General features: G+C 36.1%; 1 protein-coding gene across 4 annotated transcripts in view; it reads right to left on the bottom strand.

Annotated features, from left to right (window-relative positions):
• The window catches only part of LTBP1 (latent transforming growth factor beta binding protein 1), a 217,763-nt gene that overhangs the window by 142,708 nt on the left and 49,483 nt on the right, over positions 1–25,572 (bottom strand). For all 4 annotated transcript variants that reach the window (XM_007420643.4, XM_025166547.2, XM_025166552.2 and 1 more), the window contains exon 4: positions 19,135–19,310. In XM_007420643.4, coding sequence (XP_007420705.2) covers positions 19,135–19,310 — 176 coding nt within the window. The remainder of the gene's footprint in view (positions 1–19,134; positions 19,311–25,572) is intronic.

Genomic DNA, 25,572 nt, shown 5'->3' with positions numbered 1-25,572 from the left:
GAATGGACAAATCATACCTATTTCACAAAGTTCAGTGCTAAGCGTTGTCTGACCAATTGCGTCATTTTTTTTTTTTAAAAAAGGTACAGTACAAAGTTTGCATTTACCTTGTAAGCAGGTATTTTTGGACAAAACTGTTCATATACGCATTTTTTTCAATAAGTTTCCCCCATTTTTATATAGCTTTTCCCCTTATACAACTATTTTTATATGTATATAAAAATATAAAATTGTACAGTAATACCTCGGTTCATGAACACTTCTGTTCACGAACAATTCGGTTCACGAACAGCACCATTCGCAAAATTGTGCTTCTGTTCGCAAACTCTGCATCTACGAACACGACCCGCAGCCATTTTCCCTGCTGTGACACGTGGTCGTGGCTTCCTGTAGGTGAGGGAGACTCTCCCTCCAAACAATATCCGCCTCCCCACCCACCTTCCTGTCCTCCACGCCAGAAGTCACCTCAAGCAAGGTTAGTGTTCTCTCTCTTCATACTATACTGTACTGTACTTTGTTTCATATTTTTGTGGTTTAAAAAAAAAATACATATGGTTCAGAACGGATTAACCATATTTACATTGAACCTTATGGGAAAATTTGATTCGGTTCGCGACCAGAGTCGTGGAACGAATTAAGTTTGTGAACCGAGGTACCACTGTATTTTAACATTCTCTTGCACACATTTTGGTATGCAGTTTTGGGGTTAAGAACCTCAGCACAAAAATTGGAGATGATATCTGTGTGCCAGTCTATGTATTAGTGTGGGAAGATCATTTTGCTTAGAAGTGCAGACAAAATAAAATTCTAATTTCTACACTCCTTTCAGCATTCTAACAGGACATATCAAATCTACAATTGTCCAAATGTTCACTGAATAATCAACTACCTTTATGTTTCAGTATATTGGGACAAAACAAATGTCTGATATACAAAAAAATCCTGTTATAACTAACAATATGAGAAATTTGTAAGAAGGAACTGTATTAAAAAAAGTAATTGAGGCAGTTGACACAGCGTAGCTTCATAGTGTATTAATAATAACTGATTGAAGTAGGCATATATTTTTCATCACAGCAAAAGAATAAACTGCAGTTATGTTCAGTGCAGATGGATCACACATTTATTAAATCATTTGAGGCACTTCCCACACTATTTTTTTTTACAAAAATTACTATGTGAAACAAATTAGCTAAAAAAGGGATAGATAAAACTGCAGGAGAAAATTTGAGGCTTGCAAAATAGAACCCCAGTACAGGTAATCCTTGACTTACAACCATTTGTTTAGCGACCATTTGAAGTTATGATGGTGCTGAAAAAAGTGACTTACAGCCGGTCCTTGCACTTATGACTGTTGCACCACCCCCACAATCAAGTGACCAAAAGCAAAATCAATGGGGGAAGCTGGATTTGCTTAATGTCCAAATGATTCACTTAACAACCATGGTGATTTGCTTAACAACCACAGCAAAGAAGGTTGTAAAATTGGGTGCGGTCACGTGATGCCTTGCTTAATGACTGCACCACTTAACGATGCATTTTCCAGTTGTGGCTTATTGTGGTCATAAGTCGAGGACTACCTGTAACATAGGGGTGTATTGTATTTTTAAGAAGTATGCTTGTTTTTAAAGATTCAGATAGATGTATTAGGCCATTCATATTTAAACGCTTGCCAAACTTTTAACACAATATCATTTTTCTACAGGTTAATGAATATTATTTGATTTACTTGAAAATTAAAGTCAATACTGACTTGAGGGCATTTAGCTGCTCTCAGTAATAGTATTTGATTAAGTCATTGTCAACTCTTAGCAATCACATAAATTTACTGAATTGTTGTTGCTGCTGTTGTTATTGTCACAAATCTAGCATTTCTTTTGCATTTTTACCAATAGCCTTTCTTTATACTGCCCAACATGGGAAAAATGGTTGGCTAATCAGTTGTATGAATGATTCCTGGGAAAATGTTAAGAACAATGCTTAGAGAAGTGGAGAATGCTTCCTAACATCAGAAGAATATAATTTTATATTATTTTTGGCTGTTAGTAAAGAGCAAATTGAAATTTGAAAGAAAACTGTGTGCTTCAACATACACCAGCATTATGCTTTTTGCCTACTAGATATATAACAAATGCTCCCATCTTACTCAGGAGCAGCCTTCCAACTTCATTCTATACATTTCCTTTTACCAGGTTTAAAATCTGGGAACTCCCCAATTCTACTGTTTGCATTTGTACATTGCTTATTTAAAGGAAGGTAATGCACTCATGAGAGCTGGTTTGGCATAGTGGTTAAGGCACCAAGCTATAAACTGGGAGACTGTGAGTTCTAGTCCCACCTTAGATCCAAAGCCAGCAGGGTGACCTTATGCCAGTCACTCTCTCTGAGCCCAAAGAAGAAGGTAAGGGCAAGCCACTTCTGAAGTCTTGCCAAGAAAACTGCAGGGATTTGTCCAGGCAGTCGCCAGGAGTCAAGACTGACTGGAAGGCAGAAGGAGGGAGGGAGGGAGGGAGGGAGGAAGGAAGGAAGGAAGGACTCATACAACACAACCACACCTGAGCACTCCCCTACTTTGTTCAAAGCTGACTGTCAAACCAATAGTGGGTATATTATCTGGGCAGCTTACGGGCTGGTGAGTCTCTTTCAAAGGATATTTGCAGTACTTCTAGTAAAGTGTTTTAGCAGCTGCCATATGTGTGTTCCTTCATCCAAAACAGAAACCAAGAGTTATGCTCTAGCAACTTTTCTTTTAACGGGTATGTATGTGTGTCAGACAGAATATACCCAAAGACTTAATGAAACACACATACAACCCCCATATCACAAGTGACATTTCCAGGTGATATACAGCTCTCTATACAGTATGTCATTGGAAAACTCAGGGTGGACTCAATTGCTATTCTGTTTTCTGACCTAAGGAACACACTGGAAAGGCTTATGATACAGTTTAATAAACCTGCTTGGTAGTACTCGTACCTCCCAAGCTTATGAGAACTCTTGTTGCAAGTATACATGGCTGATATGTTAAAACATCCTGCACTTTATTCATCATTGTGACTTAGCAAGCCTAGCTTATATAAAGCTAAGTTTTGACTTTTTCAATGTCAAATTATATTTTCCAGGACCAAATACAACAGCTTTTTTGATAAACAGGAACAAAATTGCTGTAGCAATAGTTGCTACAGTAGACAGTATTTTTCTTAACAGTTAAGTCTGTTCTTTAAAAACCATATAGTTCTTAATATTTTGTTTGGAAAAAAACCCTTGAAAAACTATTTCTCTTTGTTATTTTTACATGTCTTTTGCAACCATTTTTCCCCTCCTGGAAGGGATCTAATTAAAGCACGCTGAACTGAATAACCATTATCAACTATTCAATAGTCTTATTCTAGAGATTCAGCTACAATTCATCAGTGCCACAGCATATCAGTACAGATGGGATAAGCTCCTGAATCAGCAGCAGCAGCAACAGCAGCATCTTGAACAAAATCAATCAATACTAAATCACAGGAAAAAAGCCCAGAATATATATATATATATTTTGCTTTATATGGATAACCTAAAGCTACATGGTAAATCAAAAGCTGAAATTGAGTTTCTGCTGGTCGCAGTTTACTGAAGACAGGGGAATGAAATTTTGCCTGGACAAATATGCTAGTTTTGCAATTAAAGAAAGCAAGATTATGGGAGAAGATGGGCTACAGCTAATGAATGAAAATCCCATTAGACATCTGGCACCTGAGGAATACAACTACTTATAACTAATGGAAGCTATTGATTCATTGCACAATGAAGTCAAAAAGACTGTGTCAAATGAGTCTAAAAATGTTAAAATCTAAATTAAACGATGGAAGTATTTTTAAAGCTATAAACACTTGGGCAGTCTCCACATTTAGATATACTGCAGGTATACCTGATTGGACCCAAGGAGAATTGGATAATCTTAATTGGAAAATAAGGAAACTAATACTTCACTTAAGAAATGACATTCACAGATTATATGTATCCAAAAATAGAGGTGGTAGAGGCCAAACCGTGGAAAGAAAAAAAATGTCTGAATTATTACATCAAGAAAAGTAAAGAGGCTGTACTTATGTGAGTTTGTAAGGAAAGGCTTCTGACCACAACAAAAAGTAAACTGGAATACAAGAAGGAAGTAATTCTTAGTTGGATTAACATCTGAAAAAGTAACCTGCTCATGGCCAGTATACGGACAATACTGAAGAAAAACAGAGCAAAATCTAACATGGCTATAGTTGAAATCTGGAACACTTAAAAAAGAAACCAAAGAAACAATCAAAGCAACTTAGAACAAGCCCTACAACAATACCATCAAAGCCAAAATCAAACACATTTCCAACAATGCCAAAGGCCAATTACATAAAATTAAGGATGAAACTGTATATCATCGCATTAGTAGCTGCAGTAAAATCACTCAAGAGTATTAATAACACTACCATAGGATTGCAAAAATTGCCCACTGGAATTTATGTAGAAAATTTGGCTTTACTGTTTGCAAAACTACTGCAACCATGTACCTGAAAAAAAAATTAAAAATGAGGATATGAAATTTTGTGGAATCTGAAAATTCAAATTGGTGGGCCTTTAGAACATAATACCCCAGATATTATAATCAAAGTAAAAAGAGTGGTTCACTGATGTAGCAATACTTGGAGATAGGCCAACTGATGAAAAACACTAGAGAAAATAACAAAATATCATGATTTACAAATTGAGGTAAAAAGATTATGAAGGAAAAAATCAGTTGTCATACTGATTGTAACTGGTGCAATACCAAACGGATTCATCAAATATTTAGAAATCTTACATTTACTGCACTTGGCACCACTAATTCTGCAAAAGACTATCCTATTTTGAGCAGCATACGTTTTACAGTGATTCCTCCAAAACCCTTACATCCTTGGCTAGGACCTAAATCCCTGGAGTCTATACCCAGTCCATTACACTGTGATATTCATCTGAACACATGATGATGATACCAAATTTTTACAGTACAATATTCCAGAACATTCAATTCCATTCAATTCCTTTCTGGTCCTTGGAACTTCAATTATATAACTTAAAGGTTTAATTAATTAAAAAAAACTGTTGAATTTCATAATATATGCAAAAATATATGTCTTCATATCTTTGATCAGATAATTTCCTTAGCAGGCTGAAATAACACTGTGGACATAATATACCCTGAATTCACCAAAGGATTTGACAAAGTACCGCATAAAGCTTTGTCCCAAGCCTTCTGCAAGGGAATGATGCTGTCCCTTCTCTGAAAGTCAGAGGAATGGGAACACAAAGAGACACAGTCTCTGTGGTGGCCCTGCCCCTGTGGAATGATTTTCCCCAGAAATCTGGATGACCCCAACACTACTCATGTTCAGGAAAGCCACAAAGATCTGACTCTCAAATGGACATTTGGAGGTTGAACAATACCTGGCACAATTCTGCTTAAAGTATTTCAATTATTCTATTTTATTTATTGTGCTAGAAGTTTGTAGTATGAAAGTTATCTTGAATTGCTTCAAAGTGGGCAGGATGTAGTAAATAAATTAATGATAAGCAAGCCAGTCTAATATGAGTTGGGTGGCATGCAGACGGATAAAGATAGCTCATCAGTGATTCCTTATCAAACTAGAAAGCGATATCAAAATGGGGATTCTTCAAACATTTTGATTAATGACTGAGACAAAAGGATGTAGAAATTATACAACTGGGTAGGATAGCAAATATTCTAAAAGACAGAAACAAAAATTGAAATTATGTTGATAGGTTAGACAAGTGGTTTGAAAATACCAGAATGAAATTTAATAGAAGCAAAGGCAAAGTGAAGAATTAGCCTGCATTGGTCAAGATCTTATTCAGGAGCACCTCAAGTACTTTGACCAGTTCTAGCCATCATACTTTAAGCCAATGCAGAAGAGATTTAAAGAATGGCAGCAAGAGTGATCAGGGATTGGAAAAGAAATTTGACATAAGACGTATGAAAGTAGCTCTGAGAGAATATGACTGAGGAAGGATATGACAGCAATTTTCAAAGCACCTAATTGGGTATAAACAGAAGATCTTAATTATCTCCTATAAAATATCCATGGGTGAAAATCAGTAAATGATCCAGAACTGGAAGGAACCTTCTAGTGTTACACAGAAGAATGAAAGAATTTTTTTCTTAAGAGTAAAAGCAGTTTGATCACAAAACAAATTTGCCACTAAGGAGGGTGGCAAATTCACCTTTCTTCAATGCTCTCAAACAGAGGTGGATAGCAATCTGTTGGAATGTTTTAATCTGGATTCTTGCACAGAGCAGAGAACAGCAGCAGGTTACACAATTATCTAAATGATCTCTTCTAACTTTATGATCACTCACTGCTCTGTACCCCATGGCTATTTTAAAGATAATATTTACATCTCTGCACCCTACAAATTGAAAGCTCTGCTAGTATATTATTTATCAAATTAATTATCAAAGTAGAAAACTATCCAGTGGGATACATGGTTGGCTTAATAGATACCATTTCATGATATGTAAATGTGTTAACTCAGTCTCTCCCAAGTGGGCATATAGTGAATTAGACTACAGTTCCCATAATTAGGGAATTTTTCCAGGATTCTGGAAAATACCATAATCAGATTTGACTTGAAGGAAGAGGTTCCAAGTTAAGGATAGCTGCTGTAACCTGATGGCAAATATATACCAGGTTTGACTGTTGGGCAGTGGATGGGATAGTGGCAAGTAGTCCAACTTTTTATAGAATGATGAAAGGTTACTAATAAGTTATCACCTCACAGTACTAAGAGTAGAAATGATACAAAATCTCCATGGTCCAGATCAGCTTCATCGTCTAACAGAAGCAAGATGGCAGGTTCTTGCAAGGCGACAATAGCAGCACCTCTGAAGTTAGTGGCTGTTTCCTCTGTTGAAAGGCAAAAATCACAGTGCTATACAGCCTGTCCTGAGCTCCATAAATTAGACAGCAATTACAGCTGTGATGGAGAACATTATCCCATTACTAGTACTGGAGTAAGATTCCGTATGTAAGCTTGGGATGAGCCCTCATCTTACTTTTTGCTCAGGCAACAAAATGTCTGGGGCCAGTCCTGATCCTACTGATCCAAAAATATGATAACAAACATAACTTCTCACTATTCTTCATTATATAAACTTGTTTTATAAGCATTTATATCATGAATTAAATTCCCTTTATTTTATAAATAAAGAACCTAAACTATAGGGTCATATGATTGTGTTTAAAATCAATTTTAAGCCCATTTTGCAGAAGTGACACCAGGAAGTCAATAACATCTAATAAAAGATTCACTGTTACAGACTGTATCCTAATCTGTTATGCCGTAGTGCAAAATAACTGGGGGAAACGGGCATTTGGCAAGAGTTGTCTAACCAGATGGTCATGGCAGCTGTTTTATCCATATCTGGTTTAGGTTATATAAGGTGAAAGTATTCTATAAGCTAAGTTTGTAGATCCTTTTACTTATAACAATGTTATTCCTCCAAGAGATGACTCTTGCTAGATTTCCTTCAACTTTATTAATGTGAGCAGTTGCTATTTTGTTTTAGATCTCCTGTTGATTGACTGGACCTTAAAAAATGTTCATACCACACACCTTCACATAATTGCTATATTATGTAAGATTATTGACTCTGAAGATATTCAACAGCCCCAGTGGATCCTCTTCTACTTGGAGCGTGATCCTGCTGCCACCAAACTCTTGAGAAATTTTGATACTAAAGTCATAGAAAGTCTATTGTCTAAAGAAGGCAATATCCTTCCTGTGTCTGAATTAAATTAATACAAAATTGCAGACAAAGCAGCATGGTGCTGGACAAGAAATGCAAACACTAAAGCTACTGAGCTATTGCCAACCATTCTGAAAGGATAAATATATTTAAATGACTAAAAAGAGTTTTTGATCTAGGTGTAACAAAAAATAGTGCATTTAAAAAAAAAATACTTCCATCCCAGTCATAGCGTTTTAATGTGATAACTTCTTTTCATCTAAATTCCATTTGTGTTGTGGTACTTGCAGTCTAATATTACTCAATGAACAACAGATAAAAAGCCTAACCAATGCAATGTTGCTACAAGATACAGCAGAATATTTATTTTGCACATGAATTAGTTTAGTGATACTAAAAGCCTTTGACACTCTTTCACTAGATTTTCCACCTTTTAAACTGCTGATAATCCACATTCAAGAGGAAATTACTTATTTCCTAATGTGGGTCCATCCCAGTTATTTAACTGTCACATCCAAGTTAGCTTGCTGGGAAGAGTCATCAAAAGGAAATCTGATACAGTATTGCCAAAATAAGACCATGAAGTATACCTTTTTTCGTTTGACAACAACCTTTTCACCCACACAATTGTCTAAGAAAACTGCTTCACAGCATTTTTCAGTAATCAGTTTTTTAAAAATATAGTTCCTTCCTGTTAAAGTCAGACTTACTACCCACCTCAAAAATACTTCTTAGTTGGCTTTTAGTAAATATTGCACACTTTTGCCTTTGTAGATTATTATCTATATATATCATATTTTCCTCACACTTTTAGTTTAGCCCTTGATCGTTATACTTCTCCCATGGGAGAAAATCACTGAAAGTTTCTGCAGTCTAACTAACATTGGGTTAAAGTAAAAACTTCCAACATCATTTTCTCCAATGGACTCTGTTGAAAGAAGTGAATCCATAGACAATGTCTTGAATCCCTAATCCAGAAGTTCTTTCCGAAATGTACTAAATGTGATGATGTTCAGTGCTATTAAGAGATACAGTAAAAATAACAGAGATGCATTCAACCCCCACCCTGATTTCTGTCTGTCTCCCAGTATAAGACATTCATCAAGGCAACCAAGGCGGTTTGAATTCAAAATGGACTAGGACCCAGTTTGAAGTCAATACACATAACAATTTATACCTTGGTTTAGAATTAGCCAGCAATTACTCCAAAATTTTGTTCAACAAAAGGACATTTATGTGCAGTTAGCAATTATTATGTTTTCTAAATGTAATAGTCTTATTATTGCTTAAAAGGGACTTCAGACTCTAATAAGCTACGAAAAGCAAAAGTACAGTTCATAATAAGGTGGCCTTCTCAAAGGAACCCTGTCACAGCAAACGAATCTCAGTTCACATATGTAGACTAAATAACGTAGTGAACATTTTAAAATACCGATATGAATGGCATAGATTTTGTTCTTCAGGTTGTTAAAAATACCTCAGATGGTTCCTTAATAAATTCTACGGAGGATTAAGAATATGTTATGAAGTAGCATAAAAAGTTCTATAGAATGGATCTCCAGGGATGCAACAGTACTGTTTTTTTGCATCATTACTACTATCAAATAGGATTAGTAACAAATTTTTCATTATGTTCAACTTAATTTTGGACCAGATCTTTTGCCATTTGTATTCTACCATCTCTCAACTTGTTTAATAATCCCCTTCTTCCCAGAAGAAAAGGCTTGGATAAAGACACTTGACAAATTAAAGCAACACCAATCCTCTTAGCAAAGATATAAGAATAGCTTATTGATTTTGATTAATCAAGAGACCCAAGAAGATCCATGTTTCACCCATAATGATTAAACTGATTACGAACACCTAAAATCATAAGCTTTACTTCAGCAGATGCCTCGTGATACTTTTTGTTGCAATTTACATAATCCAAATCAGCAAAGTCATATCACAAATGACAATACACATTTTCATGGAATATGATACATAGGTATTGTTAATTATTATCCTAAAAATGCAAATAAGAAAATGGTGGGGATATTGTTTTTGTGTAAAAAAGTAAAACTAACATACTAAGAAAAAGTATGCCTAGTTTTTATAATCCTCTATTTCTGAGGAATTCATTTTTCAACATGGTATCTTATAGTTCTTGACTCAGTATGCCACTAAGATGTATAACCCAATTGTCTGGCCAGATTATGAGGCAGTACCTACATTCCACAGTGTTAAGAATTTGATCTGCCTTATGCTCTTACAAGGACCAGCTGTACAGAAGGACAGAAATCTACCACAGCTTGTGAACACAGTTTCTTCAAATATGACAAGATGACAATTTCAAGAAAGCCTTTCCAGCATTCTATTTCAACTTCCACCTTCTGTTTTATATAAAGCTATGATATGAGCTAACTGGTTTGTGTCCTGTATCTGTCTATATAAATATCGTACATACAATGAGGTTTTTTTTTAACTAAATAATAATTTCTCCATAATTTTTTTTAATCATCAAGTTTTTTTTTGAATGATCCCATCACTGGGAATGCTGTTTTGGATTGTTGCCACTTGACATGCTTAACACATGTCTTAGAGTTAACAATGAACAATAGTCATGTTATTTATTAACAAGCCCCTTCAGCTTTTGCTGAAAGAGGGATTTAATAAAACAATAATATGGAGGAAAAGAGGTAATTTGAGGTAAAATCTTGGTCCTGAACTTGTTATGACTTTAAGTGTGCTTATGAAAGGAAAACCTTTTCTGTATAGGTTTCCAGAGGACCAAAGAACCCCTTTCTTAAAGCTAGCCTTTATTTATTCTTTTTTTAAAAAGCCATACTTTTATTTGCAACTAACAAAATTAATTTTCGCAAATTAATAAAATAAGGAATAATAGCATAATTATTTGACCCAGCTAAATTAGCCCAGCGGATTAATGGAGAAGCAAAGTTTGGGCCCTTGCTAAAAGACCATCAATCAGATTAAACTGAATTTATTTATTTATTTATTTATAAATCAAATTTATATCATCGCCCAACTCCCCCACAAGGAGGGACTCTGGGCGGTTCACAACCAAACAATTTAAAACCAATAAAAACATAAACAATACAGCATAAAATACAATTATTAAATATGATAAAATCCAAGCGATGGTGGTATTATTGCAGGCTGTGACCAGATAATATTGATCAAAGGTAAGACTAAGGAACCAGCCATCCCGAAAACTGATTATTCCCATCCCTACCCCATGCATAATGACAAAAACCAGGTCTTCAGTTTTTTTCTGAAGTCTAAAAGGGAGGCGGCCAACCTCACTTCTGGGTGAAAGGTGTTCCACAGGGCAGGGGCTGTGAAATAGAAATTATACTCCATAAGTAAAGTTTTGCTACATATTTATTATAGCAGCTGGTATGCACAAAGCATGAGGGAATACCATTCCCAGCAGCATGATCAATGGCCATGCTGACAGAGAATTTTAGAGAAAGTTATCATCCAACACATCTGGAAGGTTGCTGTAATACATTATTATAAGTTGGTCATAATCATTTGGGATTCAAGTCACCCATCCTACTCCATCAGTGAACTGGGTCCCTAAATCCTGATGGAAGACACTCAATAAAGCAACCACCACACTTAAAGACTCCAAAATACTCCACTATATTCTATTCCTGTTAATGTAGAAACTACCTGCTGAGAACTCCATAAAACTCTTAAGGCGAAAAAAGGCATCCTAACCACAAAAAAATATGCATCTTTATAAAATAATATAGCCTATGGTATTTCTCTTGCCTTCTTTCTCCTCCTCCCTGCCCCCCCTTCTCTTTAGCACTACTTAAATCAGAGATAGGCAACATGTGGCTTTCCAGCTGTTACTAAATTACAACTCAAAATAGTAGTCAACAAAGTTAAGACTAAGGGATGCTGGAAGCTGAAGTTTAGCAATATCTGGAGAACAGACTCCTTCCTTGATTTAAACTTCAATTAGCCTTAGTCCAGTTTTGGAGTAATACTGGCAAAATGTATATGTTGTACTAAGCTCTGGTTTGCTTAGCCATAAGTTGAATCAAACACAAACCATAAGCTACAGTGACAGAGTTCACACAAACCAAATCCAAACAATCCATGTTTTTGCTTAGTTCAGTGTAGGAACCCAGCATAACTTCCTTGCTTATCAGTGAGTTTTATAAGCTACATTTTATACTTAAGGTCCCATAGTAATTAATGTTTTCAGTGCTAAGAAAGCTTCTCAGAACTGCCATTTGGATCACAAATTAGTTTCTTATGAAGCCTTTTATGTAACCCCAAAGCTGTTCTCAATACAGTCATTCTATTGGTGATAGGGCAGTATCCTTGGGTGCTTGACCTGAAGCTGTTGCTGAGAAGATACATCTTTAGAACAACCCTAACTGCTTTATCTCCCTGCAGATAGCCACCGTTGCCCCTAAACTATTCTTTTAGCCCAAAGGGCTCATAATATTCGGCTACTATCTACTTTACTCTATCAGATGAAGTATAATTCTGCAGTAATACTACCTACACTGAAGATAGTTCCCTTTAGGATTTATTTTGTTCATTCTGTTCACCGAGCCATTTGGGCATTTTTATTTTTTTTTAAAAGTCCCTTTCAGTCAGCCTCTTATATCAGTTGCCTTCACATAGTTAACTTTTGAATTGTCTTTACTTAAGCCAGACTGAACATAATTACGACACAAATTCTGGAGGAAAGATATGCTGGGATTCCTCCACTTTGAGGGTTGGTCTATGCAGCAAACAGGAAGTCAAGTCTATGGAACACATTATTCTGTTCTGAAATTTTTATACTAAAGCCTGCCAAAAACTGATAACACCTACAGTATACTGACTGCATTACTACACAAATCCACTTATTTTACACCAAATATTTTTAAAAAGTTAACATTCCAAGGATCGTTCTATTACCGGTGAAGTTTTTTTTCAGTGGCTGCTACAATAAGGCAGCAATTTGTATTGGGAAGGGCTACCTTGTAGGATAGGGGCTCTTCTGGGTTCATGTGTTGTATTTATGTACTGTATTATTAGTTTGCATATACATATCTTTTATTGTATTTAATGTTTGTTTTAATCTCAGTTCTAACCTGATGTAATCATAAACTATACTATATTAATTCTAGGCCTACAATGAAATCACAGTGCCCATTATAAGCTCTTTGCCATAACTTTCAGAATGACACTATCACAGAATACATGGAGTTCAAATAAAATTCTGCCGTAACAAATTTGTTTTCAAATGTCATAGAGTTATTTTTGTTTGACTACAACAGATTAATCCAGCTCATCTCCTAGAAACTATTTAAATCTAGTCATCTAGATTTGAGTTCATATATCTACCATTGATTTGGCTTAAGATGTCACCTCATGCAAAGAATGGACAAAAGAATACTGATGCTTTGAATGACTGTTGCTGGTCTTCTAGTCAGGCAACATATCTATCTAGAGAGGAACTAATACTTGTGTTCTAAGCAGTTTATGTAAAGAATTGGTGATGTTGGAATGAAAGTAGATGGAAACCAGAGAACTGAGACTTTGGATCAAATTAGCTCCAGTCACAACTAAGATAGGAAAGGAAAACCAATGGCCCTGTTCCCACAACATGCATGACTCAGTTAATGGAAGGGAGGGGGGTAGTGTATTATAGGAACATCTGAAAATAGTTTAATTTAATGCAAAACAGACTGAGTCATGCACATGGTTAAACTAGTCTTTCAAGAAAATGAACTGGAGAGAAAGCTGCTAAAAAAACAAACTTCATATTTGAGAACTCAAGGCCACAGAACATAGCTCCCAATTACTGGCCAGCTACAGTGGCCAAACTATACCTCCTGCTATCAGCCTAGGCAATGGGAAAGGTGCCAGTGATGTCATGAAATCTTGCTTGTAATCTCCTGGTATGACAACATATGGGATACCATGATGCTCCATGAGAGAATGGGTATAGCGTACCAAAAATTACATTTCTGATCCAGTTAGTATGATTATGTGTTACTAGAATGACTAGAAAGGAGCTCTGACTGGGCTAATGGGTGACTACATTAAATGTATTGTAGGAACAGGGTTAATGAGTAAGTGCTGTTTCTTGCCAACTAGCTTTACTCTGTGAAGCTGATGCAGGATTAGTGTTTATGCTTTCTGCTAATAGTAAGGTATTGACTTTCAGCTTGCTCTAACTGGGCTACCAGATTTGAGCTGCAAAACCCTGGATCACTGCATGATAGCAGCAAAATGTTTTCTGTACCCCTTCCTACTGTCTAGTTTTCCTTTGAATTCTTGCAGTCCAAATCTAGCAGCCCTATTTAAAAACAAAACTCATATTTATGTGTATTTATAACATATGTCTCCTAATAACATACTAGGCATTTTTTTAAAAGGCAACATATCTGGACAACACAATCTTATGTTTGTTTACTCACTGATTATTAGACCTTACTCTACTAAATGCATGGAGGGTTAGATCTATCAGTGTGCTTTTCTCCAAAGGAAAGAAAACATTGCAGGGTTGTCCTTGCAACTTCTCACGCCTCTGTAATTTCATGGATTAAAGAGAATATGCAAGTTTGACAGTGCTGTACCACTGGAAGGTGATAGGCACTCAGTGAAATATAGCCTATTTGGTGAAAAGACTGAGAAAAAAAATTGTTCCTGACATTAAGCATTTGTTACAATGCCATTATAACATGTTATTAAAAAGCTGTGTAAGGAAGATCTAGTTCTCTACTTTTGCTTGTCTGCTTCCCTAATCCTCAAATAAAAATATTTAACAAGTATGTTCATTTCATGAAATATGTAGGGTAAGACTCTCAACTATCACTTTTCAAAGAGAAGTAGTCAGTTTCCGTTTTCTCCAGGAGCAGTAGTTAGGCAAAGACTAGTACTAGATATGTCAAAGGGCACAGACCAAATCATACAGTCTTAAATGTATAATGTGAAACTAATCCTATCTTCTTTCTTTAGAGTATTCAAGAAGACAGAGATGTTGGTACATGAAAGAAAGGCATAGTTCAAAGAAGAGTGTAGTCTAACATTGTCCATGAAGATCCTACCCCCCCACCCCCACCATCTTTGGCTGCTCTTGAAAAGCTAAAAAGGATTGGATAATGAGATGTTCTGGGTTTCCCGTTTTTCTAAGCACATTCCACAGCTTGACATGAATGCCCTTCTATAATCAATGAAGCACATACTGACTCCTTTTTGATATTCTTTGGCTTTCTCAATTATCCAGATTACATCAAAAATAATGTCTGGCATCTCTTTTTCCATGTAGAGCTATAATCTGCATTGGATGATCCTATGCATTATTTTGGTAGCATGTGAAATTAAGGATATTGTATGGTAGTTTACACATTCTGTTAAGTCTCCTTTATTTGGTATTGTAATGTAGATTGACCTGTTCCAATCTGTTGGCCACTGTGTCATTCACCAAATTTGCTGGCATAGCTGGTTAGAGCTTTTACTGATTCTTCTTCTGCTGCTTGACTTTTCTGTGGGTATTCTATCAGTTCCTGTAGCCTTTCAACTTGTTAATGACCAGAGTACTGATCTAATTTCATCTTCTAGTACTAGAGGTTCTTGTAAGTATGGAATATCTTCTAGGATATCTTAGATTTTTATATCTCCACTGTACAGTATTTCAGCATGTCTGTCTGTCTGTCTGTCTGTCTGTCTCTCTCTCTACCTATCTATCTATGGTGTAAGACCAATCCTTAATTAAAAGATTCAGATTTTAAAGTCAGGCTGTACATTCAAAATGTTCCATATTCTTTAAAAAAGTATTTTATACTGATGTTGGTTATAAACCAAGGAACTTTTTGTAAGGTCTAAAAATACATATAGAACAAGTTGATGGCTTAAAAAGAAGTTTTTAGTTCCAATGTAGTAACATTTTATTCTCAGAATAATGTAGACAATCTGAAAATGCTAAGTATGTTTATTAGAGTCTGTATTCAGCATGTATTATGGAAGACATGTTGTATTAAATCAGTCCCTAAACAATATATCTTACTTGATCCTTTGTTTTGATACACAGAAAAAAATGGAGACTGACTAAAACAGTCTTGAGAAATACATCTCTGGCTAGATTGACCTCTACATTTTCTAGGGCTTTAGGAACTAAAAAAAACCTCAAACCCATGTATTAAGAATGTTTGCAAAGATGAAAAGATTAGTTCACAAGAATTCTGGGTTAAAAGTTCTCAGCTACTCTATGGTCTTGAATTAGATGAACACATATTTTATTTTTTCTCCCTGGATCCCATAACTTATTTTCAGTGCACAACATCAACAATGCCCCATAATTCAGACAGCTGTTCCATATTTATTTTTAAGCATATCTTTCAGTGTGCACTCTCAATCTATATTTATTGCCTATTGTGCAAACTCTGCACTTTTAATTTCACCTGTTGTTTCCTCTAATAATTACTAACATGGCTCCAGCCACCAATCCCCAGTGTGAAGGGTCAGAGTTGTGCCCTTTGATTCTACCTAGGAAAGTAAGCAATCACATTATTTCAGTCTATTGAAAGATGGAGATGTGCCTGTGCAACATTTTCTGTTCAATTGTTTATAGCTGAGAAAATAAAAGACAGGCAGGAATCTTAGGCCGTTTAGTGGCAGGCTCAAAAAAATTTAAGATATGGACTTTTGGCACAATCATACTTCACGCTGTTGGAAAGAACATTCTGGGGTGGTGTTTGTAAATGTTGATCTTAGAATTCTTAGAATTCTTTCTCCAGAACTTCATTTTTTCCTTAAATTCTCATGCATGTAATTCCTTCCTGAAACTAACTGAGAAAACTCAGTTCAAATTGAGAGCCATTAATTAAATACTGGATGTAGAAGAATATACAGCAATATTAATTTAAACTGACTTTCAGTCAAAAAGTTCCTAATTCAAATATCACACATGTAGACAAACCACTGTGCCTTCAGCCTCCACTTTCTCTCTTTTCTAACATAATGCTGAACTACCCAATCAGGTGGTGATAAGGTTTCTTGATCTGACACAAGGACACAAGCCAAGTGAAAGTGTAAACCAGTTCACAAATGCTCCTGCTCCCTGTAGCAGCTGTGTCAAACACAAGCTCTCTACAGAAACCTTTGCCACTACTGAACTAACTGATCCTGGTTCAGATGTTTACACCATCAACCTCAGAAAATCTTCCTCGAAAACAATGTGCATACAGAAAGTATCATCACTGTATCTCTTATTTTATATTGCAAGTTCAATGATTTCTGATTAAACACAGGGCTGGTTAAGGTGTAACCCAAAGCTGCTGAACCACAATTTCCAGAAACCCTCTGTTAGCCCTGCTGGCTACAGCTGCTGGGAAGTACAGCTTAGAATATCTGGAGAGAGAGATGTTTTCCACTCCTGAATTAAGGAGGAAATATTCCATGAGCACCTCCTAGGACTTGCTGATATTACTGCTGCTATTGGCTGCTTGCAAAAAAAGAAGCATACTTCCCGCTTCAACATTTAAAAATACCTTAAGCAATGCACATCCTTATCTACTGCTTTACTCGTTAAGAAGTGATCTATTAATCTCTCCTTATGCCACGTTTTCACTGTTACCATCCACAGTTCTTGAGCTGCACATGCATGCGAATAATGCATGCTTTCTAATTTAAAAAAACAAAAGAGTCAATGAAACTGGAAAGTGTGGAGGTAGGCAAGCCAGTCCTTTGTACGCTAACATATATGCAAGCAACAACATACTAGGAGGAATGGTCCCTAAGGAAAATTGCTAAATGGGTATGAAAGGACCCGTCATTTAGGTGACATTAGTTATCCACTTCTTAAGCCTCCCTAACTAACATTTTGGAACCCTGCCGGATAAGAATTCTGGGAATTGAATGTCTAATACATCTGGAGGTTGGGGAAGACTGCCATAGATCAATCATTTTATTATCTATCTATCTCACAGTGCTTATCAATATGGCAACAAGAGATCTTAGGTTTAGTAAGAGCTTCTAATATAGAAAGGAAACCCACTGAAGCAAACATAAAATCTCTCATCTCCTGTCCTTAACATTTAATGTTAAGAAATCCATATCCTGCAATATACAACTGAAGCTCATGTCAATGTCAGCAAGTAACTTCCACTGCATATAAAATATGAATTTTAGCATCCAATTCAACTACAGCTTCCAAAAGAATATTACAACACATATGCATTAATCACTGAAGTTGCTTTCTTTAAAAAAAGCTAAATGGGCAATATATATCTTAATACTAATGCTAAATACAGTGGTATGTTGCCAACAGTAGAAGGGCTTACTGCTAACAGAACAGGACAAGGCATTCTCCTCCTCCTTGCAAATAATCAAAATCAGCTTTGGAAGCTCCACCAATCTATTTGAATGATTTTGAGGACTGCAATGGAGAAAGGAGAAAATGCCATTTTTGTGAATGGGCTTCCATTCACGAAGTTCTATAGATTGATGAAAACGGGTTGAGTCTGCTGCTATTTAACTCAAATCCATTATTATTATTTTTAAAACTTATCTATTTTATGTGTCACTAAATTAATAAGCAGCATTTCACTACTGAAAATTCTAAAGTCCCTGTACTGGTGGAAGAATCCTGAAGACAACATCTGATCCCAGAGAATCTCAATATTCTGATACAGGACTATACAGAAATGGTATACAACAGCTTTGAATCAATCAGCTCTGTAATACCAGGAAGACAATAAAAATCCTAATCATAAAATTGGATTAGGTCTTAATAATTCTGAAGGATGGGTGTTTTGTCTTTCAGCAGTTATGCTTAAGGGATTCCACAGGGCTCTATCTGATCTTCCACACTGTTTAGCTTTTACACAGGGCCATCTGGAATAGCAGGCTGAGGTTTTCAAATATACATTCAGCCCACTCTTTTCATGAAACCCAGGAGAATTCTAAGATTATTTGTTTTGGGCACAATCACTGATTGTATTTATTAGATTTAAATCCTGCTTTTTTCTGGGAGCCAAAGGCAGCTTACATGGGGATCTCCCTTCATTCTGTCCCCACAACGACCCCAAGAAGCAGGCTGAACTAAGAGAGAGCAACTGGCCCAGTTGCCTAGTAAATTTCCATGGCTAAGGATGAACTAGAACCTGAACCTTCCCTGTCTTAATCTATCATATCAGCTCATTTTTGCTGCAAGACACATAAGATCTTGGCAGTCTGGATTCCAAATTAATGTCTCTCTCAAATTGAACTCAACTACTGGTGAATTCATAGATATGTCTATGTAGTGATTTTGGTAACAGTACAGAAGACATTTGCTACTGACCTCTAGTTATTATAATATGTTCTCCCTTTAACTCTTGTTTCTTCAGCATTTCAGCCATACTTACTCTGATAAGGTGTTGCAAGCTGATCCTGGCTCATTCTTAGAGGTAAAGAGCTCTCTGTGGACTGCTCTCCTGAAAGCACTTTCTTTGTTGGATAATACTTAGGCTTGATAACATATTCATGTGCTTGGCCATGATGCAAATTCATCATCAAACTCTGGGATGAAAGAGGGATAATTCTGTTTGAAAAAATAAGAAAAACAGAGAAATTGATAACAAAACATTATATTGACCAGAAATGAAATTAATGATAACATAAACAATGAATAATACTTTTAAGACTATGGCAACATATTTAAATCTTCTTTAAAAAATCAGCTTAAAAAAAATCAGCTAAGCAAACTTGCCACATGATAGCTGCAAACACACAAGAAAATCACAGTCCTCACTTCTTACAATTGAACACTAGTAGGTGCCCATCCTTCCTATGATTGTGGAGACCTAAAGCTCTCAGTTAACCATGATGCAGAACATAAGCATATACTTCAGCTATAAGCTTAAAGCAGTAGAGAAAAAAAGGAGGGAAGGGAAAAAAAGACAAGTCCCATATGTTACTGGAATAAAACCAATCTTCAATACAATTACAGTGGATTCTGAAAGAGATTCAAGAACTTAATTAACTGAATATTTCTACTAACCCAACGTCTTTCATGTTCAGTGATTACAAAGGATAAATAACAGTTCGTGATGTGGATAAAGCCTATAACAGATCAGTAGTCTACCAACCATTTAAATCAGCAGCCAGAAGCACACAGACATCCTAAAAGAAGGATGGGCAGAAGTAGATTTAGTTCTATTAGATCTTTGTTTAATTGCATGAGGTTAGCAAGAATTTCTGCCTTCCCACTGTATAACAAAACCCACAACAAAATTGCTACTTCTTTCTCTTCCTAAAAGTTATATTACTAAGTAAAGAAAGCTTGGATAGCTAGGGATGGATATTTAATGTAAAAGGACTATGAGTGTTTTTCAGTTCCAGTCTTCAAGTAAATTCGTGGACTCTGATTTTTCAAATTTTAAGTCTCTTGCATCTCTCTCCAGTTGGTGGATCTTGGAGTTCTAGTGAAAAACAAAACAGATTTTGCAAGCACAAAGCCTCCCAATCTCTGCAGAAAGGGAACAATGTAGAAACTTCTTTCTTTTCCTTAGCGTTATCATTAATCGTTTAGAGTCTTTTGGAGTGGGCAGCTGTAATAAATGTAATAAATCATCATCACCTTGATCACACAATAATGATTTATGTTTATATACTGGCTACATTTACACATAACAGTAATGATTCCTGGATTGCCATTGCCTCTCAATCCTCTTGTGAAGGCCACTGCCAAGGTATAATAGTATACAGTAGACTCTAGCCAAGGTGGAGCATTTTGGAGGCCTATTGATCTCACAGAAATTCACCATATATATGTTTACACAGAGACCACTAAGATTTCAAAATGCTTATGTTTACAGGAATGAGTTATTAAATAGGAGTTGATAGCAACAGTTTTGACATATGAACTTGTAACAAGGAAACCACACGTTTTGATAATCAGCATTTGGCCAATTTAAAGATTCAACTATGTATATGCATCAACAAAGATTTAAAACTTGCTGTTAGCTCCAAAGGCCATGTTACAGTCAATATATGGGACCCAACAGTGGCCAAACACAATCAGCGGGTCATGAAAACTTAACACCCCATATGTTGCTTTTATGCAGACAGAAATTACTGTGGGACTTGTGATGACCTCCTTGTTGAAACAAATTTAAAATCATTACAGTTTATAGTAGAAGCTCAAGTATCACTCACTCTAGAGCTCAAGAAAATTATCCTGATATAAGGAATTCTTGGACTCCCTTTATCAAACAGTTATGACAGGCAGAGTTGAGAAAAATAACTTTTGGCAAGGAAAATGATGTCTAGACTAAATAAGCCAGCCCTAACTTGAGCTTTCTTTTATAAATGAATGTTATTTATTGGAAGCCTTATACTTCCTGCGCAGCCAACAACTGCTTAAAGAAACTAATCTTTTTTCAAATCGTGCCCTACCCTCTTTCTACTCTTTTCATCAAATAAAGGAAAAAGAAATCAGGTAAATTTTATATGTCCAAATATACTCAGAAGCTGCTTTAAGACTCTAAATGACAGAGTGTATATTTTCTAATTTAAAATTGTCAGAGTATTTCCATTCTTTAGTATATTTCTTTTCCTTACAAAATCTAGTGACATACTTGTCATTTCCCCCCATGCGGTTATATTTACATATAACAGACAATGAAAGTCTATCAGAAGTACCATATATCATTCCACAATAAACTGCCAGCATAACAAATTCAGCCAAGAACTAGAAATGTTTTCTGTCAGTTGCATAATAACAAACAGAGACTGGCTAGTGGCTATTATTGGTTACTACCTTTCTATCTGAGAATCTATATACTAACTGTGTCAGTACTATTAGTTCAAACACAAGCAAAATGGGGATGTTTGTCCCAAAATACTGGCAAAGAGCCTTCTTGGTACTAAAAGAGGCTGTCCAGGAAAGATGTTAATCTTGGCCCAGCCGCGGACTGCAAGGCACTCTTGCCTTAACCAATGGAGCTCTTACTGCTGCCCCCAGTTAACAGAATAAATTGGGGTTGAATATTCCTTTTCAAGAAAATTCAAATCACCCAACAATTAGTTTGCTAGGTATGGTATAACAGTGACAGAGTTCAAGCAGGACCACAGAAACCTAGCTTCAAATCCAGCTTCAGTCATGAAAACTCACTAGGAGTTCTTGGGCTGGTGTTGAGGAGCATGGAATGGAAAAGTACTGTACCCGTGATTCTTGCAGGACAGCAAGGATTAAATCCTTGCCTAGCTTTAACCTGTAGTTAATCTTTCCCTATTAACCTATAGCTGAATTTAGTGATCCTTCTCAGGGCAAAGATGTATTCACCCATAAATGACCCTTCATGGTTAGCCTATATCTAACCATAGTTACCTATTAAATGTATTCACCTGTAGAAGACATCTCCTGAGAAAACAAAAGATAAGGGGATGGGTCCACAGCATAGAAGAGATCAAAAGGAAATCCCAGCTAAGGTGATAAAGAACTTCCTGAACAATCTTAATCTCTAAATGTTATACCTCCCTAAAGCAAAATGTATAAAAATTCTGATTTAAGTTTGGGGAGCCTCTTTTCATAGAGGTATCCCCTTTACTGCTGCACACCAATAAAAGAACTTTGCTCTAAAAGGTTTCTCACGTCCGGTGACGTTATTGGCAGCTGTCTTCGGGCAAGAACCCTGTTTTGGGTCCAACAGTGTTGCTGAGAGGAAAAAATTGGGAAAACACATCTTCCTGAAAGGTGGGATAAAAATCCAACAAACAAATAGAATCACATTTTTTCTCTTTTCTTCTTCGAGAAAGGCAGGAAGGCAGGAAGGAAGGGCAAGCGATCCAGTTTGGTGTAGTGGTTAAGGCATCAGGCTAGAAACCAGGAGACCATGAGTTCTAGTCCTGCCTTAAGCACAAAGCCATCTGGGTGACGCTGGGTCAGTCACTCTCTCTCAGCCCTAGGAAGGAAGCAATGGCAAACCACTTCCAAAAACTTTGCCAAGAAAACTGCAGGGACTTGTCCAGGCAGTCACCAGGAGTCAACACTGACTTGAAGGTACACACACACACACACACACACACACACTTCTTGGTGTAGGGGTTTTGAAATGCAGAATGCAGAAATTCCAAAGGGATCCAAGGGGTTTGAATATTCAATACTAAGTGAGCCAAATATGTCTATAAGAATTTCCCAATACTTCTTAAAATATAATAACTCTATGTGGACACCAAAGTACATGCATATTTCAGAGTTACCAGATCTGGACTGCAACAGCACAGGTGACCATAAAGTGACAGTAAAGGATTGGAGCTTCCTGTATTTCTTTGCTGCTAATTAGTGGCCATCCAGCTTTTTGCAGGCCAAAACTGGTAACCCTAGCATGTGTCTTAACTGAGATGGTTATATTTTTAAGGGTATTGTTTAAGGCAGGGGTCTCCAACGGCTTTGGGCCAGTGAGCACATATTTGAAATTTGAAAAAATATGAGTGCTCTCACAATATAGTTATTGTGGGAGAGAGAAGAAAGCCTGTTCAAAGGGCAAACTGGTGAGGATGTTGCCTCTGAAGTTTTCAGCCACAAGGACCCTCCCCACTCCCCATCATTATTCTGTTTTTTTCAAAACAAAGTACTGGAGTGACCCACCATTTTACATTTTTTAAGAATGCCTACAAAGCATTGTAGGGAAGAGAGATGATGCCAGCAATATGCAGGCTTCTCATTTTTAAAGTTAAAAGAATGTAAAATTAATAAAGTTAGGTATGATAGGAAAGTTGGCAGGCACTAAGACATTGGGAATCTTATACCAAAAATACTAATGAAGGAAAGTGTGTTTTATCTCTGATATTCTATTACATAACATTAAAAAAATTATGTGTAACAGAAACAATTCTAGTATAATAGGCATGATGCATCTGAGTACATCTGTTCTTTGGATCTAAATTGCACATGACACAAATGAGGATGTCCACTGTGCGTTTTCACTGCCTTCAAAATATAGTTGTACTTATCTATGAAGCTTAGATGCTCAAGTTCAGGGCAAGATGAAAGGAAAAGAACACAGAGGCTGGTTGTAGACACCCATGTCATTCACAGTTGAAGATTGGGACATAATACTTGTACTTGAAAGAAATACAATGCTAGCATTGTACATATATCGGTACACAATACATTAAATAGGGCAGTCATTAAATGGTTATCCCAGCAAATAACTCAAACTTAACATACTTAGCGCTATGACATTCTCATCATCTTGCAATGTGATAAATACTCTGAAGTTCCAAGTCATAAATATTATAAAAATGATAAAAGTACAGACCCTTCTTAAATTTTGTTTGTTGGAAGTGTATTCCAGATGTTGATGATAGGTATATAATTTCCATTTAGGTTCCATTTACTAAACTGCAGCCAAAATATTTTTTTTAAAAATCACAATTTTTCTATTCATCCTGACCTTTCCATTTCTTTTAGAAATGGCTAGCAAAATATGTTCATTTCAAAAAACCCCAGATGAGTTTTAATTCACAGTTAGTTAGTTCACTATTTAGATTTCTTCTAATTATATCTAACTTCTAATTATATCTAACTTTTGAAAAGTTTTTGTTTATCTTAAGTATATGTAACATTTACCGATATAGGCACTAGGTCTCTTCAGAACCAAACAGTACTAGAAATGATCAATCAAGAAACAAGCTTCTCTAAGCTTAGATTAGTAAGATACATTAAGGAACTATCTGGAGGCCATAACACAGGAATTCTGACCAGTACTTCAAATGTGAATTTCATATAGAGGCAACTGAAAGCTATTCGCTTCTTGCTTGTTTTCTCCTACACCTTATGTTGTAAGGAGGAGAAAGACAAACTCTTTTGAGAAGTTAGGTGGCCAACAACCTGGATATTGTTTACAAAATGTCTACTAGTCTCTTTAAGTGTGTAAGAATCCACTCTCATACCATGGACTGTCCCAAAAATTTTAGTTAGCCAAAGTTAAGATTAAGCTGAAATCCTAAGTAATTAAAACCAGCACAGTCAAGCCAGTGAAACTTAGTTCTGAGTATTTTTTCCCCAAACAAAATATTAAATTCATTTCTTTGAAACTTCAATTTTTAAAGAATGAATGAGGATCTTATTAAAGTTTTTCATGAACAAGTATTCTCTCCTGACTGTATGATCTGGGGCAACTGTTTCTAATTTACAACTCCCAGTAGCTCTAGCCAGAATGGCTAATTATATGGGAAGTTGAGGGTTTTTTCTAAAAGGGGCCACAATTTCTACTTTAAACAGTAAGATTTTGAATTGGCAATATAGAAAGAACAATTGTTGCCAGTGAAAACTACATGCAAACACATGATACAGAGGACACCATGGCTAAGGAAGAATGGCCTCACAAAAAACCTGCAAATACACAAAGTAACAGTGGAAAACTCTTGAAGGCATAGAGGCAGAGAAAAGTTGATTGAGAGTCACTTTCTTCACCTGTATAAGTATATCCTATTATGTTCAAGGGTGGGCTCTATATGAGTGTTAAATCATCTCAGAATACACCATTCGTGTTGTACCCTATTCTTCTTGACTCTGTTTTTCCTCAAGATATAAACAAAATCTGACTGTTTAAGACAGTTCTTTTGAGGAACTTTGACTTCCATGTGCTGCCAAGGACAATAAGCAAAGGACAATAAATGGTACTATCAGTTTCATTTGTGGGATACTACGAGGGAAGGTGCACAGAAAATCAAAATAGGGAAATCTTTATAAGCAATGTGAAACTGAATAAAAGGGACTAAGATCAGTTTCAAAGAAAAAGCTTCTGAAATACAGGTAATCCTTGCCTAACAACCATAACTGGACAGGCAACTCC

This window comes from Python bivittatus, unplaced genomic scaffold (genome assembly GCF_059951505.1).
Source record: "Python bivittatus isolate LINGU-HERP-01145 unplaced genomic scaffold, Pbiv_v1 ctg000020_np1212, whole genome shotgun sequence".
NCBI classification, from domain to species: Eukaryota; Metazoa; Chordata; class Lepidosauria; order Squamata; family Pythonidae; genus Python; species Python bivittatus.
The sequence above is the reverse complement of the archived record's forward strand: the minus strand, read 5'-3'. Positions and strand labels throughout refer to the sequence as shown.